Raw genomic sequence first — 22,125 nt, forward strand, 5'->3', positions numbered from 1 at the left:
AATCATGTTTATGGCAGGATGACCCATTTACAGGTAGAGATCAATGGTCTCCAAACTGTGGACCACCAGCTGTTGCAAAACTACGACACCCAGCATACCCGGAGTACCCCTTTAAGGCATTGCTTTCCAACCAGGGTGCCTCCAGCTGTTGCAAAACTACAACTCCCAGCATGCCCGGACAGCCAACGGCTGTCCGGGCATGCTGGGAGTTGTAGTTTTGCAACAGCTGGAGGTCCACAGTTTGGCGACCACTGGTATACAGTATTCCAATTCATGATGGCTGGCACCAAATTTTTTCTTTTTTTGTTAGAGTATTCCGGTGGAACCTTTTTTTTTTTTTTTTTTTGGTAAATCAACTGGTGCCAGAAAGTTAAACAGATTTGTAAATTACTTCTATTAAAAAATCTTTACCCTTCCAGTACTTTTAAGCAGCTGTATGCTACAGAGGAAATTTATATTTTTTTGAATTTTTTTTTTTTTGTATCTTGTCCACAATGCTCTCTGCTGACACCTGATGCCTGTGTCAGGAACTGTCCAGAGCAGGAGGAGAAAATCCCCATAGCAAACATATGCTGCTCTGGACAGTTCCTGATATGGGCATCAGGTGTCAGCAGAGAGCACTGTGGACAAGACAAAAAAGAATTTAAAAAAAGTAAATAATTTCCTCTGTAGCATACAGCTGCTTAAAAGTACTGGAAGGGTAAAGATTTTTTTTTTATGGAAGTAATTTACAAATCTGGACAAAACAATAGCTTATACCTCTATCATTATGCACCAAGGGTGGTGAGGCCCTAGAAGTGGAAAATAAATGTAAATATAACAGCGTTACTAATACCGGATTTATCGGCGTATAACACGCACTTTTTAGGCAAAATTTTTTTGCCTAAAGTCTGTGCGTGTTATACGCTAATAAGCCGCTGCAGTTCAATGATTTAAAGCGGGCGCTTTAAATCAATGAACTGCAGCGGCTTTGCAGGTGCAGAGACAGCCAACGCTGCCGGCTTCTCTGCCCCTGCCCTGGGGTCTAGAGTGCTGCTGCCGGCCCTTCTCTCCCCCTGGCTATCGGCGCCGCTGCCCGTTCTCTCCCCCTGACTATCGGTGTCGGCGCCGATAGCCAGGGGGAGAGAAGCTGCGCCGGCAATGGGGCAGCGGCGCAGAGAGCCAGGGGGAGAGAAGGGGCAGCGGCACCCATTGCCGGCGCCGTTGCCTCCCCCCATCCCCGGTTGTATAATTACCTGTTGCCGGGGTCGGGTCCGCGCTGCTTCAGGCCTCCGGTGTGCGTCCCCTGCGTCGTTGCTATGCGCTGCACGGCGCATGACATCAGTGTGCCGCGCCGTGCATAGCAACGACACGGGACGCACACCGGAGGCCTGAAGCAGCGTGGACCCGACCCAGGCAACAGGTAATTATGCCGCCTGGCTGTCGGCGCCGCTTCTCTCCCCCTGGCTATCGGCGCTAGCACCGATAGTCAGGGGGAGAGAATGGGCAGCGGGAGAGAAGCGGCGGCAGCAGGGCTCTAGACCCCAGGAAAGGCAGGGGGAGAGAAGCGGGCAGCGACGGCCTCTCCCCCTGTCTTTCCTGGGGGTTTATCGGGGTATACACATGCACACACATGCACCCTCATTTTACCATGGATATTTGGGTAAAAAACTTTTTTTACCCAAATATCCTTGGTAAAATGAGGGTGCGTGGTATACCCCGATAAATGCGGTATATAAAATTTAAATGGTAAATATAATATAAACAAAATTTACACATTTGACTGGTACTGTTGAATATTAATCCCACTGGGCCCTAGTGGGGGAAAAAAAAGGGTAATTTAAAATGGATTCAGTAAAATGTCCAATAGTCCGGTGTAGAAATCCGGAAACAAAGAATGCAAGTCCCGTTTTATAAAAAATTAAGTGCACTTAAAATGATACAAAGTCAATCTCCCGATTTAATGATATAGATGGTGTTAAGATGATAGTTCTCACTGGAGATGAGCGAACTTACAGTAAATTCGATTCGTCACGAACTTCTCGGCTCGGCAGTTGATGACTTTTCCTGCATAAATTAGTTCAACTTTCAGGTGCTCCGTGGGCTGGAAAAGGTGGATACAGTCCTAGGAGACGCTTTTCCAGGACTGTATCCACCTTTTCCAGCCCACCGGAGCACCGGAAAGCTGAACTCATTTATGCAGGATAAGTCATCAACTACCGAGCTGAGAAGTTCGTGACGAATCGAATTTACTGTAAGTTCGCTCATCTCTAGTTCTCACCATTAGTGGCTTAATGATCCTCTGTTGATGCGAAAGTCCCACTCTGTTCTCGTGCCCCGGTGGAAAGGGGGCACGGCGGTCTCACTTTCCTCTCGCAGCCTTGATAGCAGGGGGGCGCGATGTGATGCTCCGATGGCAGGGGAGCGCGGTATATTCAGTGCTGCAGGCTGTACTCGCTCACCGGCTGCCTCTGGATGGTATAGTACTGACACTCCGGCAAGAGTGTCAGTAGGCACGGGAGCGATGGTGAGTCTAGCAGCGATGGTGCATCCGGGAGCGGGGGTGAGTCCAGGGATGGCGTCCCACGTGGAGGCTGTTGGAGGAGAGGTGCCGCCGGGCAGGGCGGAATGAATCTAGATTTAACTCCTCTGTTGCCGGGACTTGCGGACGCGGTGTGGGGGGTGGGGCCTTATCGGCTTATCTGCAAGGTAATTACCGATAATGCCCAAAATCGTGATTATCGCCCGATAATATCGCCCAAACTGATAATCGGTCGATCCCTAGTATAATCACATACATATTTCTAGTTGTATTATAGCTATAATTCTTACTCTCCCCATCTTCTCCATAGGTATCTCACGGACTTTGAACCTATCCGGTGTTTGGGACGCGGGGGCTTTGGAGTGGTATTCGAAGCCAGGAATAAAGTAGATGATTGTAACTATGCCATCAAGCGAATCCGCCTCCCCAATAGGTAACTGGATACTTGTTCTTGAATTCACATGTAAAAATACTGTTGCGTAGTCTGAGCTCTGAACTTAAAGGGGTACTCCAGTGGAAAACTTTATTTTATTTTTTATTTTTTTATCAATTGGTGCCAGAAAGTTAAACAGATTTGTAAATTATATCTAATACAAATTCTTAATCCTTTCAGTACTTTTTAGCTGGTGAATACTACAGAGGAAATTCTTTTCTTTTTGGAAACACAGAGCTCTCTGCTGACATCACGAACACAGTGCTCTCTGCTGACATCTGTCCATTTTAGGAACTGTCCAGAGCAGTATATGTTTTCTATGGGGATTTTCTCCTATGGACAGAGATGTCAGCAGAGAGCTCTGTGTTTCCAAAAAGAAAAATTTCCTCTGCAGTATTCAGCAGCTAATAAGTACTGCAAGGATTAAGATTTTTTTAATAGAAGTAATTTACAAATCTGTTTAACTTTTTGGCACCAGTTTACTTATTAATCAAGTTTTCCACCGGAGTACCCCTTTAACGTCAACTTTTTGGGTAAACTCACGTGCCGTATTTTGCGGTTTTTCCTTTTTTTTTTTTTTTTTTTCTGCAGCTGATTTTCTACCCATTGACTTCATTGGGTCGTGATATACTCAGCAGCAAACTACAGCACATGTGACCCTACCCTTAACCTCTTAAGGACCTTTTTCACCTTAAGGACTGAGCCCTTTTTCGCAATTCTGACCACCGTCTCTTTACGAATTAATAACTCAAACGCTTTTACCGAATATTCTGATTCTGAGATTGTTTTTTTTCGTGACATATTCTACTTTATTTTGGTGGTAAATTTTCGGCTTTACTTGCATCCTTTTTTGGTGAAAAATCCTCAAATTTCATGAAAATTTTGCATTTTTCTAACTTTGTAGCTCTCTACTTGTAAGGAAAATGGATTTTCCCAATAAATTAAATTTTTATTCACAAATACAATATGTCCACTTTATGTTGGCATCATAAAATGGACATATTTTTGCTTTTTGAAAAAAATTAGAGGGCTTCAAAGTAGAGCAGCAATTTTCAAAAATTTCAGCCTTTGGCTTTCTGGGCATGCTGGGAGTTGCTGTTTGGCCTTCCTAGTGGTTGCCACAGTAAAGATCACTTTACTTTCACTTTCATTCCCCCCCCCCCATCCCCCCCCAATATTTCCCTACCTGTGCCAGGATCTTTGCAGTCTCCAGAGACTATCAGCGGTTCCCACGCATCTTCTCCCCCCAGGTACTGGCCTCAATCTTCTCCCCATGTTCCCCTCGACATCCAGGGGTGGGCAGAACTGGGGGGTTGCCATGGCAACCCTCTTTCCTGCTCTGCCATTGGTCAGAATCAGTTTGAAGAAAAATGGCAGGGGATAGGAGGAGATCGCAGCACTGCGACCTCACTCCTAGCCCTCAGGATCATCCCTATTGCGGCGATGTGCGGTATTAACCGCCGTTTCTAAAGTGAAACTGAAAGTGACCAGGCTGCTCAGTCGGGCTGTTCGGGACAGTCGCGGTGAAATCGCGGCGTCCCGAACAGCTGATCGGACATCGGGAGGGCCCTTACCTGCCTCCTCGGTGTCCGATCGACGAATGACTGCTCCGTGCCTGAGATTCAGGCAGGAGCAGTCAAGCGCCGATAATGCTGATCACAGGCGTGTTAATACACGCCAGTGATCAGCATAGGAGATCGGTGTGTGCAGTGTTATAGGTCCCTATGGGATAACAATGATCAGTGTGTGCAATGCTATAGGTCCCTATGGGACCTATAACACTGCAAAAAAAATCTTAAAAAAAGTGTTAATAAAGGTCATTTAACCCCTTCCCTAATAAGTTTGAATCACCCCCTTTTCCCATAAAAAAAAGTGTAAAAAAATAAAAATAAAATAAACATATGTGGTATCGCCGCGTGCGTAAATGTCCGAACTATAAAAATATATCATTAATTAAACCGCACGGTCAATGGCGTACGCGCAAAAAAATTCCAAAGTCCAAAAAAGCGTATTTTGGTCACTTTTTATACCATTAAAAAAATGAATAAAAAGTGATCAAAAAGTCTGATCAAAACAAAAATCATACCAATAAAAACTTCAGATCACGGCGCAAAAAATGAGCCCTTATATCGCCCTGTACGTGGAAAAGTAAAAAAGTTATAGGGGTCAGAAGATGACATTTTTAAACGTATAAATTTTCCTGCATGTAGTTATGATTTTTTCCAGAAGTGCGACAAAATCAAACCTATATAAGTAGGGTATCATTTTAACCTTATGGACCTACAGAATAATAAGGTGTAATTTTAACCGAAATATGTACTGCGTAGAAACGGAAGCCCCCAAAAGTTACAAAATGGCGTTTTTTTTTCGATTTTGTCGCACAATGATTTTTTTCTTCCGTTTCGCCGTGCATTTTTGGGTAAAATGACTAATGTCACTGCAAAGTAGAATTGGCAACGCAAAAAATAAGCCATAATATGGATTTTTAGGTGGAAAATTGAAAGGGTTATGATTTTTAAAAGGAAAGGAGGAAAAAACGAAAGTGCAAAAAACGGAAAAACCCTGAGTCCTTAAGGGGGGGTTAAGGACTCGGAATGCAGGGCGTATGCATACACCCGGCGTCCTGAAGAGGTTAAGGACTCAAAACAATCTTCATTTTTGCACTTCAAAATCATTTGCACAATCATAACTCTTTCAATTTTGCACCTGAATGCCCATATAAGCGCTTGTTTTTTTCACAAAAATTGTGGGGTGAAATGAAAACGCCATTTTGCAAATTTTTATGGCTTCCGTTTCTACGCAGTGCACTTTCAGTAAAAATTACACATTATATTTATTCTATAGGTCCATACAGTTACAAGGATGCCCGATTTTTATGTAGGTTTTATTTTACTACTTGAGAAAAAATGTATAACTACCGTATTTATCGGGGTATACCACGCACCGGCCTATAACACGCACCCTCATTTTACCAAGGATATTTGGGTAAAAAAAAGTTTTACCCAAATATCCATGGTAAAATGAGGGTGCGTGTGTGCGCATGTATACCCCGATATACCCCCAGGAAAGGCAGCGGGAGAGAGGCCGTCGCTGCCCGCTTCTCTCCCCCTGCCTTTCCTGGGGTCTAGAGCCCTGCTGTCGGCCCTTTTCACCCCCTGGCTATCGGCGCCGCTGCCCGTTCTGTCCCCCTGACTATCGGTGCCAGTGCCGATAGCCAGGGGGAGAGAAGCTGCGCCGACAGCCAGGGGGAGAGAAGGGGCAGCGGCACCCATTGCCGGCGCCGCTGCCTCCCCCCATCCCCGGTGTCATAATTACCTGAGTCGGGTCCGCGCTGCTGCAGGCCTCCGGCGTGCGTCCCCTGCGTCGTTGCTATGCACGGCGCGGCGCACTGACATCAGTGCGCCGCACCGTTCAGCGCATAGCAACGACGCCGGGGACGCACGCCGGAGGCCTGCAGCAGCGCGGACCCGACCCAGGTAATTATGCCACCGGGGATGGGGGGAGGCAACGGGGCGCCGGCGATGGGTGCCGCTGGCCCTTATCTCCCCCTGGCTGTCGGCGCCGGTACCGATAGTCGTGGGGGACAGAACGGGCAGCGGCGCCGATAGCCAGGGGGAGAGAAGGGCCGGCAGCAGGGCTCTAGACCCGAGGAAAGGCAGGGGGAGAGAAGCGGGCAGCGACGGCCTCTCTCCCCCTGCCTTTCCTGGGGGTGTATCGGGGTATAACACGCACACAGACTTTAGGCTAAAAAATTTTGCCTAAAAAGTGCGTGTTATACGCCGATAAATACGGTATATGCACAAAAATTAGTATGTTTTTAAAAATGTCATCTTCATACCATTATAACTTTTTTTATTTTTTATTTCCCCCCCCCCCCCAACGTATGGGGCTACATGAAGGCTAATTTAATAAATATTTTTCTGGTATGACGTTACTAAAAATGCACAATTTTGGACTTTGTTTTTTAATTTTTTTACGTGTACGCCATTTGACCGTGCGGTTTAGCTAACCTTATAATTTAATAGCTCGGACATATATGATTATTTTTATTACATTTTATTTAAAAAATAGGAAAAGAGGTGGGGGGTGATTCAAGCTTTCATCGGGGGGGGCTTATTCACATTTCTCAATTTTTTTGTTACCACTTTAAAAAAATCTATATATTTTTTTTGTTGCCGCCACAGGTGGCTATAACATGCAATCTCCTGATTGCATACACTGATCAATGCTATGCCATAGCACAGCATTGATCAGGGTTACCGGCACTCTGCTGCACAGGCATGGAGCAGTATGATTGCCGATCGGACGGACGAGAAGGCAGGTGAGGACCCTCCCCACCTTCCAGTAAGCTGATCGTGACATCACACTAGTACGCGATAGTTCCGTGGAGCTGCCGGGATAGTTTTACTTTCAGTTTAGATGCTACAATCAACTTTGATCGTGGCATCTAAAGGGTTAATGCCGGGCATCGGCCCGATCGGCTGTGCCCAGCATTAGCTGTTGGTTCTGACTGCCCGTAGCAACCGTGACCCACAGGGTTTTTAAACCCCATTAGCGGGAAACCTGAGTCCTTAAGTGGTTAATAAGCATTTCTGCATAGTAATACCACAATACCAAACACGGCCAGTAGACAAGGGTGGCACCATTGGGGGGGTGAATTGTTTTATGGCTTTTTTAGACAGGTCCACAGGAGGCAGCAAAGAGTGCTGATCAGCGATTTGACTCTAGGTACTGCTTTACCTGTAATTTGCTGCTTATTGCTTGATTTTTACCTTTATTTTGGGATGACTTTTTGAAAGCTTTATCAGTTACTAGTTTTCCATAGTTATGATCTCAAATTGCAGTATATTCACATTTACAGTGGTTTACAAATTCATATATTAAAGGGCTACTGTACTTATCCCCTATCCACAGGACAGAGAATAAGTGACTTCTCGCTGCAGTACCCCTTTAAATCATTGGACCATGATCCTTATGGATTTATCTCCATAGACCGTCTATTAACACAGATCTGTTCTGCTTTATTTTCAGGAAACTGGCCAGAGAGAAGGTAATGAGGGAGGTGAAGGCTCTCGCCAAACTGGAGCATCCTGGTATTGTGCGCTATTTCAATGCCTGGCGTGAAGAACCACCACAATTATGGCAGGAGAAAATGGATGAGCTGTGGCTAAAGGATGGATGGTACAGTGTTTATGCTGCGCTGATATGTTTAAGAATATATAGATATAGATATTTAAAAAATTAAAAGCATTAGTCATTAAAAACAAGTTTGACATGTTGATCGGTCATGTCACAAGTTGCTGGTAACACTGTCTCACTTCTGAGACCCCCTGCAATCATTAATTATTAGCCGGACAACGGTGCGGCGTAGACTTCTATACAATGAAATGCACTAATCTCATGGCTAGCCGGGGTGCGGAGCGCAATGCCGCCTCATTCACTTGCTGAGGGCTCTTTAAAGGGGTACTCCGGTGAAAACCTTTTCTTTTAAATCAACTGGGGGCAGAAAGTTAAACATATTTGTAAATTACTTCTATTAAAAAATCTTAATCCTTCCTGTACTTATTAGCTGCTGAATACTACAGAGGAAATTCTTTTCTTTTTGGAATGCTCTCTGATGACATCACGAGCACAGTTCTCTCTGCTGACGTTATTATAATAATAATAATGCTTTATTTATTGTTGTCCTTAGTGGGATTTGAACCCAAGTCCCCAGCACTGCAAGGCAGCAGTGTTAACCACTGAGCCACCAGGCTGCCCTTAGTATACTTCTGCTATGCATGGTTGCTAAAATGGACAGAGATGTCAGCAGAGAGCACTGTGTTCATAATGTCATCAGTGTTCCAAAAAGAAAGGAATTTCCTCTGTTCCATTCAGCAGCTAATAAGTACTGGAAGGATTAAGATTTTTTAATAGAAGTAATTTACAAATATGTTTAACTTTCTGCCACCAGTTGATTTAAAAGAAAAAGGTTTTCACCGGAGTACCCCTTTAACACTGCTGACATTCAGCCGGCGGAATTTCACCAGCTTAATATACGCTTGCAGTAGGCTCCACCGACAGTCACCGGTAGGGCCGTGCAGACATACGCTGTCCCAGAGACGGAAATGAATTTGGGCAGAATTCCGCCAGACTGAACATGTTCATTATTTGGTGGGGGGACGAACTTTTCGCCAGCACAATGTCCAGTGTGGTCGAGGCCTAATAACTCCCGATCACAGCCGGTCTCAGGAGTGCGACCTGGTGCGATCAACTACTTTGGACATATGAACTGAAGTTTTTTTGACAGGAACGCTCTGGTTTTATGTACTGACCTGCAGAATAAAATTGAACAGGTCAGTTTTTAAACCTAGTAAAATCTGAAGAATTGAAATTTTCCCCTCCCCCAATTCAATCGATGGTAAAATAAAGGGTGTAAATTTAAAAATTACTCTTCCGGGAAAAAATAGCCCCCATACAGCTCTAAATGGGAAAATGTTATTGTCCTTTAAAAGGTGAAGAGGAAGAAATGAAGATATAGAATGATGTGGGCTGGCTTTTAAAGGGAAACTGTACTTTTGTACCTTTTTGTTTTTTTTAATAATTTTTTTTTTTTTTTTTTTTTTTTTGTGCTTGATTGAATAAAATTTCCTTTACTTAGGTTTGTGTGCCTTTTTAAAGGGGTTCTCCACTGGAAATGGTGCCAGAAACTTTAAACAGATTTGTAAATTACTTCTATTTGGAAATCTTAATCCTTCCAGTACTTATCAGCTGCTGTATGTTCCAAACGAAGTGCTTTTCTTTTTGAATTTCCTTTGTCGGACCACAGTGCTTTCTGCAGAGCAAATCCCCATAGCAAATCTCTCCTGCTCTGTACAGTTCCTAAAATGGACAGAGGTGTCAGCAGACAGCACTGTGGTCAGACAGAAAATAAATTCAAAAAGAAAAGAACTTCCTCTGGAACATACAGCAGCTGATAAGTACTGGAAGGATTAAGATTTTTAAATAGAACTAATTTACAAATCTGTTTAACTTCACCAGTTGATTTAAAAAAAAAAAAATAATAATAATAATAATAATAATTATCCAGGGAAGTACCCCTTTAACTGTCAGCAAGGCAGTACCAAACCTAGAGGAGCTGCGGGATGGCACACCTGATCACTTCACCCTCCCACTCTCTGTCACTCGAGGTACCCTGAAGTCTCGCGTGTGCAGTCAGCACAGGTTTTGGAGACACTCTGTTCCCCTGACTGTCGGATAGAGAGAGGATGAAGAGTTCTGCCAGCGCATGGGTCCTCTGAGCTTGGTACTGCTTTCTGGTTAGAATTTTTAAAAAAAATTTTGGGTAAATTTAAGCAACAGAGCACAAAAACACAGGTGTACCATTACAATGTACTTCATGAATAGCAGCTATTACTACCAGCACCCGGGATGCCTGGTGAGATTCCCTTTAAGGGGTTATACCAGACCAGTGTTGCGCGATAACTTTAATGTACAATATAAAGTAATTTGGTGACTTTCTGTACTGTTTCAGCACGGAGTGGGCCTTCAGCTCCCCTACTCCTATGGACGGCCTTTCCATCAAGGTTCGGAGTGCAGACCCCTACTCCATGAAGGAGCAGGTGGAAGTCCTCACCCCCTCCCCGGAGAGCTCCCCGTCCCCTGGATTTATGGCCATTGATCCAGGACGATATGGCAGGCACTCGTTTCCTCGTCGCTTCTCCACAGACGACTTCAACCAGTCACACGATGCTATGGTGAACCTGCAGGACAGTTTCCTTAAGGACTGCGATCTGGAGCACAGCACGATGGATGACGAGGACATGGGACCAGTTTACGAGCCCCGGGATCTCTGGTTAAATGAGAGAACCTCCTCCTCCATCATCTTTGAAGACTCTGGTTGTGACAACGCGTCCAATAATCTAGATAACAGGACGGACGTGTCCGTTGTGGTTACGACCAGTGAGTTTTCTCAGAGAGACTCTGGGACCAAAGACTCCTCCTCCAGTGAGAGTAAACCCACCTCTCCAAGCACTTTGTCCATTTCTCCTCCCAGACCCAAAACCTTGAACTTGGACCTAACCAAAAATACTGCTGAGAAGCTGAACCCCAGCTCTCCTAAGGTGTACCTCTATATACAGATGCAGCTGTGCCGAAAGGAGAACCTCAAGGACTGGATGGAGTCGCGCAGCACGCTGGAGGACCGGCCACGGGCCGAGAGCCTCCATATATTTCTGCAGATTGCAGAAGCTGTTCAGTTTTTGCACAACAAAGGCCTAATGCACAGGGATCTGAAGGTAGGTACATCCTCACCAAATGGAGTTATGGGGGAGGGGTAAAAGGGCACCAGAGAGGTGTAGGAAAGTGTTGTGTGCAGGGTCCCACAAGAAGAAAGCTTTAACCCCTTAACGACCCAGTCATTATGTCCTGTACATGACCACAAGCACCTGCCAGGGACCTGCCGGTAATGGCGGATATGAGCGATTTCGCTTATGTCCTTCATTAACCCCTCAGATGCAGTGATCAATACAGATCACTGCATCTGCGGCAGTGCGGTCGGTAAAGTGGCTGATCGGATCACCCACGGGGGGAGGGGGGGCATGGGAAATCCCCTCCCACAATAAAAAATGTAAATTGTCCCTTTTCCTATTTTACCCCCCAAAAAATTGTGTGGTTAAAAAAATACATAAATAAAACAAAATTGGTATCGCAGCATGCGTAAATGTCCGAACTATGAAAATATGTTAATGATCCCATACAGTGAATGGCGTAAAATGTAAAAAAAAAAGTCCAATTGCTGCCTTTTTTTGTCACATCATATCCCAAAAAAATGTATAAACTTTAAGTTTTATATACGCGGTATCGAGAAGTACAGATCACGGCAGAAAAAATTAGCCCTCATACCGCCGCTTATATGAAAAAAGAAAGTTATAGGTTGTCAAAATAGAGGGATTTTAAACTTACTAATTTGGTTTAAAACTTTTTTTTGAGTTTTTGTTTTAACCCCTTCCCGCAAATGGACGTGTATACACGTCCAATACATTTTCTATCACCATGGACCAATCGGACTGGTCCCCTGCTGCTGATCGTTGTCATTAGTCAGTCAGTGACTCACGAATGACAAGGACTTGCAGGGTTCCGGGCTGATCGTGTCTCTGGTGACCCGATCGCCCGAAAAATTGGGATTTTAGGAGCGGTCAGAGACCGCTCCGATCATCCTGAAGGGTTAGGAGCGAGGTGGCAGCTGCTCCTAAACCCCTGCCATTGGTAGTTAGGGCTAGCGACCAATGGCAGGAGGGGGGGGGGGGGGGCGGGAGGTTAAAGGTGAAATGCCCGCTCTGCCCGCCCCTGAATGTCGGCGCAGAGCGGGGGGAAGATGGTAGACGGTTTGGAAATCTCACCTCACACCCGGACCGACGATCGCAGCGGGACTGGCGGCAGGATCGGGACAGGCAGTGCGGGACCGACGGAGGCAGCAGTAAAGATCAGCCGTAAGTGATCTTCACTACTGCGTTCCAGGAGTTGCCAAACTACAACTCCCAGCAAGCCCAGACAGCCAAAGGCTGTCTGGGCATGCTGGGAGTTGTAGTTTTGCAACATCTGGAGGCCCACAGTTTGGAGACCACTGTTCAGTGGTGTCCAAACTGTAGCCCTTCAGATGTTGCAGAACTACAACTCCCAGCATGCCTTGACAGTCTGGGCATTCTTGGAGTTGAAGTTTTGCAACATCTGGAGGGCTACAGCTTGGACACCACTGAACAGTGGTCACCAAACTGGGACCCTCCAGATTTTGCAAAACTAACTCCCAACATGACTTGGCGGTCTGGGCATGCTGGGAGTTGCAGTTTTGAAACAGCTGGAGGCACCCTTTTTGGGAAACACTGAGTTAAGTAACAAACTTTGTTTTACAACCAGTGTGCCTCCAGCTGTTGCATAACTACAACCCCCAGCATGCACGGACAGCCAGAGGGCATGCTGGGAGTGTTAGTAGTATGCCTCCAGCTGTTGCATAACTGCAAGTCCCAGCATGCCCTCAGTTGTCACTGCATGCTGAGTTGTAGTTTTTGCAACGGCTGAAGGCACACTGGTTGCAAAGTTTACCGAACACAGTGTTTCGCAACCAGTGTGCCTCCAGCTGTTGCAAACTACAACTTCCAGCATGCACTGATAGACCGTACATGCAGGGAGTTGTAGTTTTGCAACAGCTGGAGGCACACTGGTTGGGAAACATTGAGTTAAGTAACAAACTGCGTTTTGCAACCAGTGTGCCTCCAGCTGTTGCATAACTTACACCCCAAGCATGCACGGACAGCCAAAGGGCATGCTGGTAGTGCTAGTTTTGCAACAGCTGGAGGCTTGCGCCCCCCCCCCCCCCCCATGTGAATGTACAGGGTATATTCACACGGGCGGGGGTCTACAGCGAGCTTCTTGCTAAAAGTTTGAGATGCAGCAAGTTTTCCGCCACAGCTCGTACTCCCAGTGGGAAGCTCGCTGTAGACCCCGGCCGTGTGAGTGTACCCTAAAAACACCACACTATACTACATTACACAAAATAAAAAGTAAACTTTACATACACAGATACTCCTACACAGGGAAACCCTGCCATAGGGTGTTTTTGGTATCGGAGGAAAGTGTAATTCTTGCATCCGGTTCCGTCCTTATGCAAAGCCCTTATTTAGTCTTCAAATGCGCATGGCGCTCTCTCACTTCGGAGCCCTGTCGTATTTCAAGGCAACAGTTTTAGGGGCCACATATGAGGTATTTTCGTACTCAGGAGAAATTGCCTAACAAATTTTGGGGGCTTTTTCTCCTATAACCCCTTGTAAAAATTTAAAATTTGGGGGAAACCAACATTTTAGTGGAAAAAATGTTTTATTTACACATCCAACTTTAACGAAAAGTCGTCAAACACATGTGGGGTGTTGAGGCTCACTGGACCCCTTGTTACGTTCCTTGAGGGGTGTAGTTTCCATAATAGTATGCCACATGGATTTTTTTTTTTGCTGTTCTGGCACCATAGGGGCTTCCTAAATGTGACATGCCCCCCAAAAACCATTTCAGCAAAATTCACTCTCCAAAATCCCATTGTCACTCCTTCCCTTCTGAGCCCTCTACTGCGCCCGCCGAACACTTGACATACACATATGAGGTATTTCCTTACTCAAGAGAAATTGGGTTACACATTTTGGGGGGGATTTCTCTCCTTTTACCCCTTTATAAAAATAAAAAAACTGGGTCTACAAGAACATGCCAATGTAAAAAAAATGCAGATTTTGAATTTTCTCCTTCACTTTGCTGCTATTCCTGTGAAACGCCTAAAGGGTTAACACACTTTCTGAATGTCATTTTGAATACTTTGGGGGGTGCAGTTTTTATAATGAGGTAATTTGTGGGGTATTTCTAAAATGAAGGCCCTTCAAATCCACTTCAAAACTGAACTGGTCCCTGAAAGATTCAGATTTGGAAAATTTTGTGAAAAATTAGAAATTTGCTGCTGAACTTTGAAGCCCTCTGATGTCTTCCAAGTAAAAACCTGTCAAGTTTATGATGCCAACATAAAGAAGACATATTGTATATGTGAATCAAAATATTATTTATCTGGAATGTCTATGTTCCTTACAAGCAGAGAGTTTCAAAGTTCGCAAATTGCAAAATTTTCAAATTTTTCATGAAATTTTGGAATTTTTCACTAAGAAATTATGAAAGTATCGTCAAAATTTTACTGCTATGTTAAAGTAGAATATGTCACGAAAAAACAATCTCTGAATCAAATTCATAAGTAAAAGCATCCCAGAGTTATTAATGTTTAAAGTGACAGTGGTCAGATGTGGAAAAAACGCTCTGGTCCTTAAGGTGAAAATGGGCTTGCCCCTTAAGGGGTTAAAGGGGTACTCCGGCGCTAAGACATTTTTTTTTTTTTATCCCCTATCCAAAGGATAGGGGATAAGATGCCTGATCGCGGGGGTCCCGCCGCTGGGGACCCCCGTGATCTTCCACATCGCACCCCGTTAGAATCAGTCCCCGGAGCGTGTTCGCTCTGGGTCTGATTATTGGCAATTACGAGGACGGAGCATAGTGATGCCAAGGCTCTGCCCCTGTGTGATGTCGCGCTCTGCCCCCTCAATGCAAGCCTATGGGAGGGGGCGTGTCAGCTGTCACGCCCGTCCAATAGACTTGCATTGAGGGGGTGGAGCGTGATGGCACACGGGGCGGAGCCTTGGCATCACTATGCTCAGTCCTCGTGGTCGAGATGGACTCAGCCTGAGGACCTCCAGCGGTTCTGGAAGCCACTAAAGGTGGCTACTGCATGGTAGATCCCGGGGGCCCCTCATGATCTGACATCTTATCGCCTATCCTTTGGCTAGGGGATAAGATGTCTAGGGGCGGAGTACCCCTTTAAAGGGGTACAATAGAAAAGTATGTTATCATGGGTATCATTTTAATCGTATTGCCCCACAGAATAAAGAACACATGTCATTTTTACTGTAAAGTATATGGCGTGAAAAATTGCGGTTTTCTTGGTTGCTCTTCTTTGGGGAGCAGAGCAAAAATTAAGAGGTAATAGGAATTTGCGTGGCACTGACCGGTACAGATACAATACAGGTGTGGTGACTTGAGAGAAAATTCTTTATTGACCAAGATGCAACACGTTTCGCTGCGCTGATATGAGCAGTAACTGCTCCAGGGACTTCCTTGCCTGCATTTATGTTGGTGTCCCTGCATAAAGGACATGGGGGTTCATGCAGGCAGTACTTTGTGGGGCGCCCTGGGCCCCATGCTTCCTTCCAGCCACGTTATTTAATGAGTCCTTTTTGGGCGCTGTCTAGCGCCCTCTTGTGGCCACTGTACGTGGTGTCCCCTTTATTTGCTTCTGTCACCTTATACGGGACCTGATATGGCAAATTCCATTGTCGCTTCCGGTATGCCTCTGGCATTGTATTTTCTGCTGGGTTGTCAGGGAGCATCTGCGATCTGCCATGGTGGGTCTTTTCCAGGGATTTCACGATTCCTTCGAAGATTCTGGGGATAGTCAGTGAGTGTTCTTCTCTACTGTTGGGTGCCATACCATGTCTGCTCCTGGCCGAATTCCGGTCCGGTGTTGCTCACTTGCCCTGTAAACAATCTACCACATACTGGTCCGCAGGATTCTCTATTTACTAGGTCCCTCTCTACATTCCCACCGCTCTCACGGCTGGTGACCCACTTTCAGTGTGGTTCTGGATGCGGTACCCAGTGTGGCCATGGTCCCTCTCTACATGCCTGCCGCTCTCACGGCTGACGGCTGGTGACCCACTTTCAGTGTGGTTCTGGATGCGGTACCCAGTGTGGCCATGGTCCCTCTCTACATGCCTGCCGCTCTCACGGCTGACTGCTGGTGACCCACTTTCAGTGTGTGGTTCTGGATGCGTTACCCAGTGTGGCCATGGTCCCTCTCTACATGCCTGCCGCTCTCACGGCTGACTGCTGGTGACCCACTTTCAGTGTGTGGTTCTGGATGCGGTACCCAGTGTGGCCATGGTCCCTCTCTACATGCCTGCCGCTCTCACGGCTGACTGCTGGTGACCCACTTTCAGTGTGGTTCTGGATGCGTTACCCAGTGTGGCCATGGTCCCTCTCTACATGCCCGCCGCTCTCACGGCTGACTGCTGGTGACCCACTTTCAGTGTGTGGTTCTGGATGCGTTACCCAGTGTGGCCATGGTCCCTCTCTACATGCCCGCCGCTCTCACGGCTGACTGCTGGTGACCCACTTTCAGTGTGTGGTTCTGGATGCGTTACCCAGTGTGGCCATGGTCCCTCTCTACATGCCCGCCGCTCTCACGGCTGACTGCTGGTGACCCACTTTCAGTGTGTGGTTCTGGATGCGGTACCCAGTGTGGCCATGGTCCCTCTCTACATGCCTGCCGCTCTCACGGCTGACGGCTGGTGACCCACTTTCAGTGTGTGGTTCTGGATGCGGGACCCAGTGTGGCCATGGTCCCTATGCCATATAGCTAGACTGTCTGCATGGTTTCACCAGGTGACCTCCCCATTCTTGCCGTGCCCCCAACTGCAGTCCGGTGACTCCCTTTCCATGTGAAGTTCCACGCAGTGTCTATGTGGCTTCATTGGACCTTTATACCTGTAAGTCAGACTGTCTTCATGTTTCCTTTCCCACATACATCTTTCATCTCTTGCGTCTGTGACAGCAGTCCTGGTGTGTAACGCCATTAGATTGGGTGCTGATCCTGTCTTCCATACTGCCATATTTTTGGATGTCTGGTTTACTGTGTCCGCAGTCTTGGTACCCCACTACGTGTCGTGAGGTAACCGTGTCTATGTCCCTACGTATCCTAAGGTCCCTCTGCACGTGTAGAGCCCACTTTTTTTCTGTTTGTGGGTGTCCGTCGGGCTTTCCTGTGATCTTTGTTTCCACAGGTCTGCGGCGGTTGAGCACCTCTGTTCTGACATGGGGCCTGATGGGGTGACAGTCAGTCCAGCACCCCCCACCCCCCTATGTCTCCAGGTGTCTTCCTGGGTTCCTTTGCTGGGTGGTTCAGGTGCCTGCTCTGTTGCCTTAATTAATGCTACGAGAGAGATTTTACAGGGAGTACAAAAAAAATCTCCTCTTCTCAATTTTCCTATGCAAATAGTATATATTATTATTAATTATTATTTATTATTATTATTATTATTATTATTATTATTATTATTATTATTTATTTATTTATTTATTTATTTATTTATTTATTTATTTATTTTTTTTTTGCGCCAAACATTTTATGGTAAAAATGAGTGATGTCATTGCAAATGACATCTGGTCTCGCAAAAAACAAGCCCTCATACTGGTCTGTGACTGAAAATATGAGTTGGGATTTTTAGAAGGCGAGGAGGAAAAAACAAAGGCCAAAATGGGCTGAGTCCTTAAACGGGTACTCCGGTGAAAACCTTTTTTCTATTAAATCAACTGGCTCCAGAAAGTTAAACATATTTGTAAATGACTTCTATTAAAAAATCTTAATCCTTCCTGTACTTATTAGCTGCTGAATACTACAGAGGAAATTCTTTTCTTTTTGGAATGCTCTCTGATGACATCACGAGCACAGTTCTCTCTGCTGACATTATTATAATAATAATAATGCTTTATTTATTGTTGTCCTTAGTGGGATTTGAACCCAAGTCCCCAGCACTGCAAGGCAGCAGTGCTAACCACTGAGCCACCATGCTGCCCTTAGCATACATCTGCTATGCATGGTTGCTAAAATGGACAGAGATGTCAGCAGAGAGCACTGTGCTCATGATGTCATCAGTGTTCCAAAAAGAAAGGAATTTCCTCTGTAGCATTAAGCAGCTAATAAGTACTGGAAGGATTAAGATTTTTTAATAGAAGTAATTTATAAATATGTTTAACTTTCTGGCACCAGTTGATTTAAAAGAAAAAAGGTTTTCACCGGAGTACCCCTTTAAGGGGTTAAAGTGTACCTCCAGAGATTAGGTGCCTTGTATTCTGGATAGTTCGGTGTAGAGAAACGCAGCTCACACTGGAACTCGCTGTGTCGTCAGGTTGACTCTGTAAACCCACTGCCCAGCTTTAGCTGCGTCTCTCCACACCGAGCTGTTGCAGAGTACATGGGACCGCATCTCGTGTTAAAGGGGTACTCTGGAGGAAAATTTCTGGCATCAGGTGGTTTGAAATTTTCCTCCAGATTTGTCAGACAGAAAAGAACTACACAACTTCCTCTGGCGCTTATAGCAGCTAATAAGTACTGGATTGCTTTAAAGGGGGTATCCCATCTCGTAGTTTACCTTGGATTCACAGCTCATAATGTGGGTAGGCACGTAGGGGGAGATTGATCAAAACCCGTCCAGAGGAAAAGTTGCTGAGTTGCCTATAGCAACCAATCAGATTGCTTCTTTCATTTCTCAGAGGCCTCTTCAAAAAGGAAAGAAGCAATCTGGTTGCTATGGGCAACTGGGCAACTTTTCCTCTAGGCAGGTTTTGATAAATCTCCCCCCATGTGCCTGAACCTGTGCACTCACGCTCCTCTATGGGCCGTATACATTTATATTTAGTGCCTTTTGAGGAGAGTACAGCCCTGATAAGAGCTCAGTAGCTCGGAGCGCTCTGAAGATTAAGCTTAATATCCCCTTCCCTATGATTCAGAAAGCTCCTCCATGCTGAGCAGTGATCAGGGCTGAAAGGCAAACAATCACTTTGGGTGGGCTAACACTATGATTTTACTATTCTGGTCAAACGGTGACTCCGGTCGGCTCATTTTTGCTCCATATGCGGTTTTGTGACCGGACCTAAAACTGCGGCATACCCCTGTTTTAGGTCCGGTCAGAAAACCGGATACTGGGCAAAAATCAGCCGACCAGAGTCACCGTTTGACGCCAGTCGGCTCATTGAAATGAATTAGATATGGGCTGGGTGGGATACGGGAGCGCCCAGTTTCTGGTCCCTCCAGCCAAAACCCAGTTCCCATACAGTAAAATTGTAGTGTGAACCCAGCTTCTCTAAAATAATCCCAGAACTTGCTTGTAGCTTTCTTAGTTTGTCTGCTGGGGGGGTCCCACTGCTGTTACACCCAGGATATGAACAGACGCCGCTCCGTGCTCTTCATCCTGTCGCGCACATGACTTCTGGTATTAGTGGGGGATTTGGATTCCGTTACTGCCCTTTGAAGACCCCTCTTCCTGAGCAGTGAATGTGCCCAGTTGTTGTATAATGCCATGGTCAAGAGATGGAGAAGGCCTGCTGGATCTACAGGGGTTGTGGTAATGAATTGGGAAGGACCCTTAATAGAAGTTCTGCTGTGACCACTGGGAGTGGAGAATGAATAGTGTCCTGCTGTGACTAGTACGGAAATGGTGGAAGGAGGACTAGCTGAGACTACTGGGAATGGCTGCTGTATTACAGGGGTTATCCAGAAATAGAAAAACTTGACTAATGTCTAAGCCGCGCCTCACCTGTCCTCGGATTGTCTGGTATTAAAGGGGTACTCTGGCGCTAAGACATCTTATCCCCTAGCCAAAGGATAAGATGCCTGATCACGGGGGTCCTGCCGCGGGGACCCCCATGATCTTGCACGCAGCGCTCCGTTAGAATCAGTCCCCGGAGCACATTCGCTCTGGGTCTGATTACTGGCAATCACTCCGCCCCTGTTTGACATCACGCTCTGCCCCTGAATGCAAGCCTGTGGGAGGGGGCATGATGGCTGGGGTGCTGCGTGCAAGATCACGGGGGTCCCCAGCAGCAAGACCCCCTCCCCCCCCCCCATGATCAGGCATCTGATCCCCTATCCTTTGGATAAGATGTCTTGGTGCCGGAGTACCCCTTTAAACTCCATTTACTTAGCTGGAACAGAGCTGCAATAGCTAAAACACCCTGAGAACAGTTGGATGATAAAATCGCAATCAAGTATAAGAATACGTGTGTAGTAAAATATTATATCTAATAAAACATAATAAATATAATATAATAATTTTTATAAATTTATATTACACTAGTCTGGCCAATGAAAATACAAAAATAACAATAGCAAACAAAAATAATGTCGCGTATATACCTATTGAAGTCATAACACTAGCCTAAAGATATTTTTTTTTTTTTCTCCTCTTTTAGAACTCTATCAAAACTTTTGACATGTCTCTAGGACAGCATCTTCCAACCGGTACACCTCCAGCTGTTGCAAAACTACAACTTCCAGCATGCCCAGACAGCCTTCGGCTGTCTGGGCATGCTGGGAGTTGTAGATTTGCAACAGCTGGAGGCGTGCCAGTGTGGAAACACTGTAGTATATATTATGTTTTAATGATCATGTGATCTCTCCTTTATAGTTCTCAGTTTAACCTCTCCTCATTTTTGCTCCGCAGCCCTCCAACATATTTTTTACAATAGACGATGTAGTGAAGGTTGGAGACTTCGGCTTGGTTACAGAGATGGACCAAGAAGATGATGAAGAAACCGTTTTGACACCCATGCCAGCCTATGCCCGACATACCGGGCAAGTGGGGACCAAACTATATATGAGCCCTGAACAGGTAGGTGTCAGTAAGGCAGATCACCTTGGCTTTCTGTACAAGGACCCATAGAGATCCTACTGAGACGGCTTCTGCTTGTTTCCAGATGTACGGCCAAAGTTACTCGCACAAGGTGGACATCTTCTCCCTGGGCCTGATCTTATTTGAGCTGCTGTATCCGTTCAGTACCAATATGGAGAGAGTGCAGGTGAGTGTCATATGTCATTCCTACCCAAAACATGGCCTCTGGCCCCACATGTGGAGTTACTCCCGCCATATGTGCTAGAATAGTCGTATCTTGTGTTTTTTTTTTTTACCCATGCCTGCTTAACGTAAATGGACGTAAATGTACATCCTGGTATGTAACGCACCAGACTGAGTGACATTCTGTCTATAAAACAATCGCAGGAGCTGTTCTTGTGTTAGATGGTGAGTGATGACTGATATTGGCAATCCAGCTGATGTCTGCCATTACGCCGGTGGAAAACTTTTTTATTTATTAATTAAATTTTTTTTTTTTTTTTTTTTTTATAAACTGGTGCCAGAAAGTTGAACAGATTTGTAAATTACTTCTATAAAAAAAAGACAATCTTAAGCCTTCCAGTACTTATTAGCAGCTGTATACTACAGAGGAAATTCTTTTCTCTTTGGATTTCTTTTCTGTCTGACCACATTGCGCTTTGCTGACACCTCTGTCTGTTAGGAACTGTCCAGAGCAGGAGAAAATCCTCATAGCAAACCTATGCTGCTGTGGACAGTTCCTAAAATAGACAAAGGTGTCAGCAGAGAGCACTGTGGACAGCCTGAAAAGAAATCCAAAAATAAAAAAATAACTTTCTCTGTAGTATACAGTAGCTAAGTACTGGAAGGATTAAGATTTTTTAATAGAAGTAATTGACAAATTTGTTTAACTTTTTGGCACCAGTTGATTTAAAAAAAAAAAAAAAGTTTCCACCGCAGTACCCCTTTGAGTTCCGCAATCATGGCACTTAAGAGCCTGAATGACACGTCCACTACACAATCGCCTTAGCAGCTCCATTAGTAGATTGCCGATCACAATAGCCTAGCATTATTCCGTATTAGCAATAGCCCCTTCTCTTACTAAAAAAATTCCCAATTTTCACTTATTTTTTTACTTTAAATAAAAAGATTTTTAAAAAAATTGGTATCTCTGCAAGCAGAAATGTTTG

General features: G+C 45.4%; 1 protein-coding gene across 1 annotated transcript in view; it reads left to right on the forward strand.

Moving 5' to 3' along the window:
• EIF2AK3 (eukaryotic translation initiation factor 2 alpha kinase 3) overlaps positions 1-22,125 on the forward strand; it is a 64,867-nt gene that overhangs the window by 39,060 nt on the left and 3,682 nt on the right. The window contains 5 exon segments of the mRNA XM_056553942.1: positions 2,832-2,954; positions 7,986-8,135; positions 10,468-11,230; positions 20,789-20,956; positions 21,042-21,143. Coding sequence (XP_056409917.1) covers positions 2,832-2,954; positions 7,986-8,135; positions 10,468-11,230; positions 20,789-20,956; positions 21,042-21,143 — 1,306 coding nt within the window.

The sequence above is a fragment of the Hyla sarda genome, chromosome 1 (assembly GCF_029499605.1).
Source record: "Hyla sarda isolate aHylSar1 chromosome 1, aHylSar1.hap1, whole genome shotgun sequence".
NCBI classification, from domain to species: Eukaryota; Metazoa; Chordata; class Amphibia; order Anura; family Hylidae; genus Hyla; species Hyla sarda.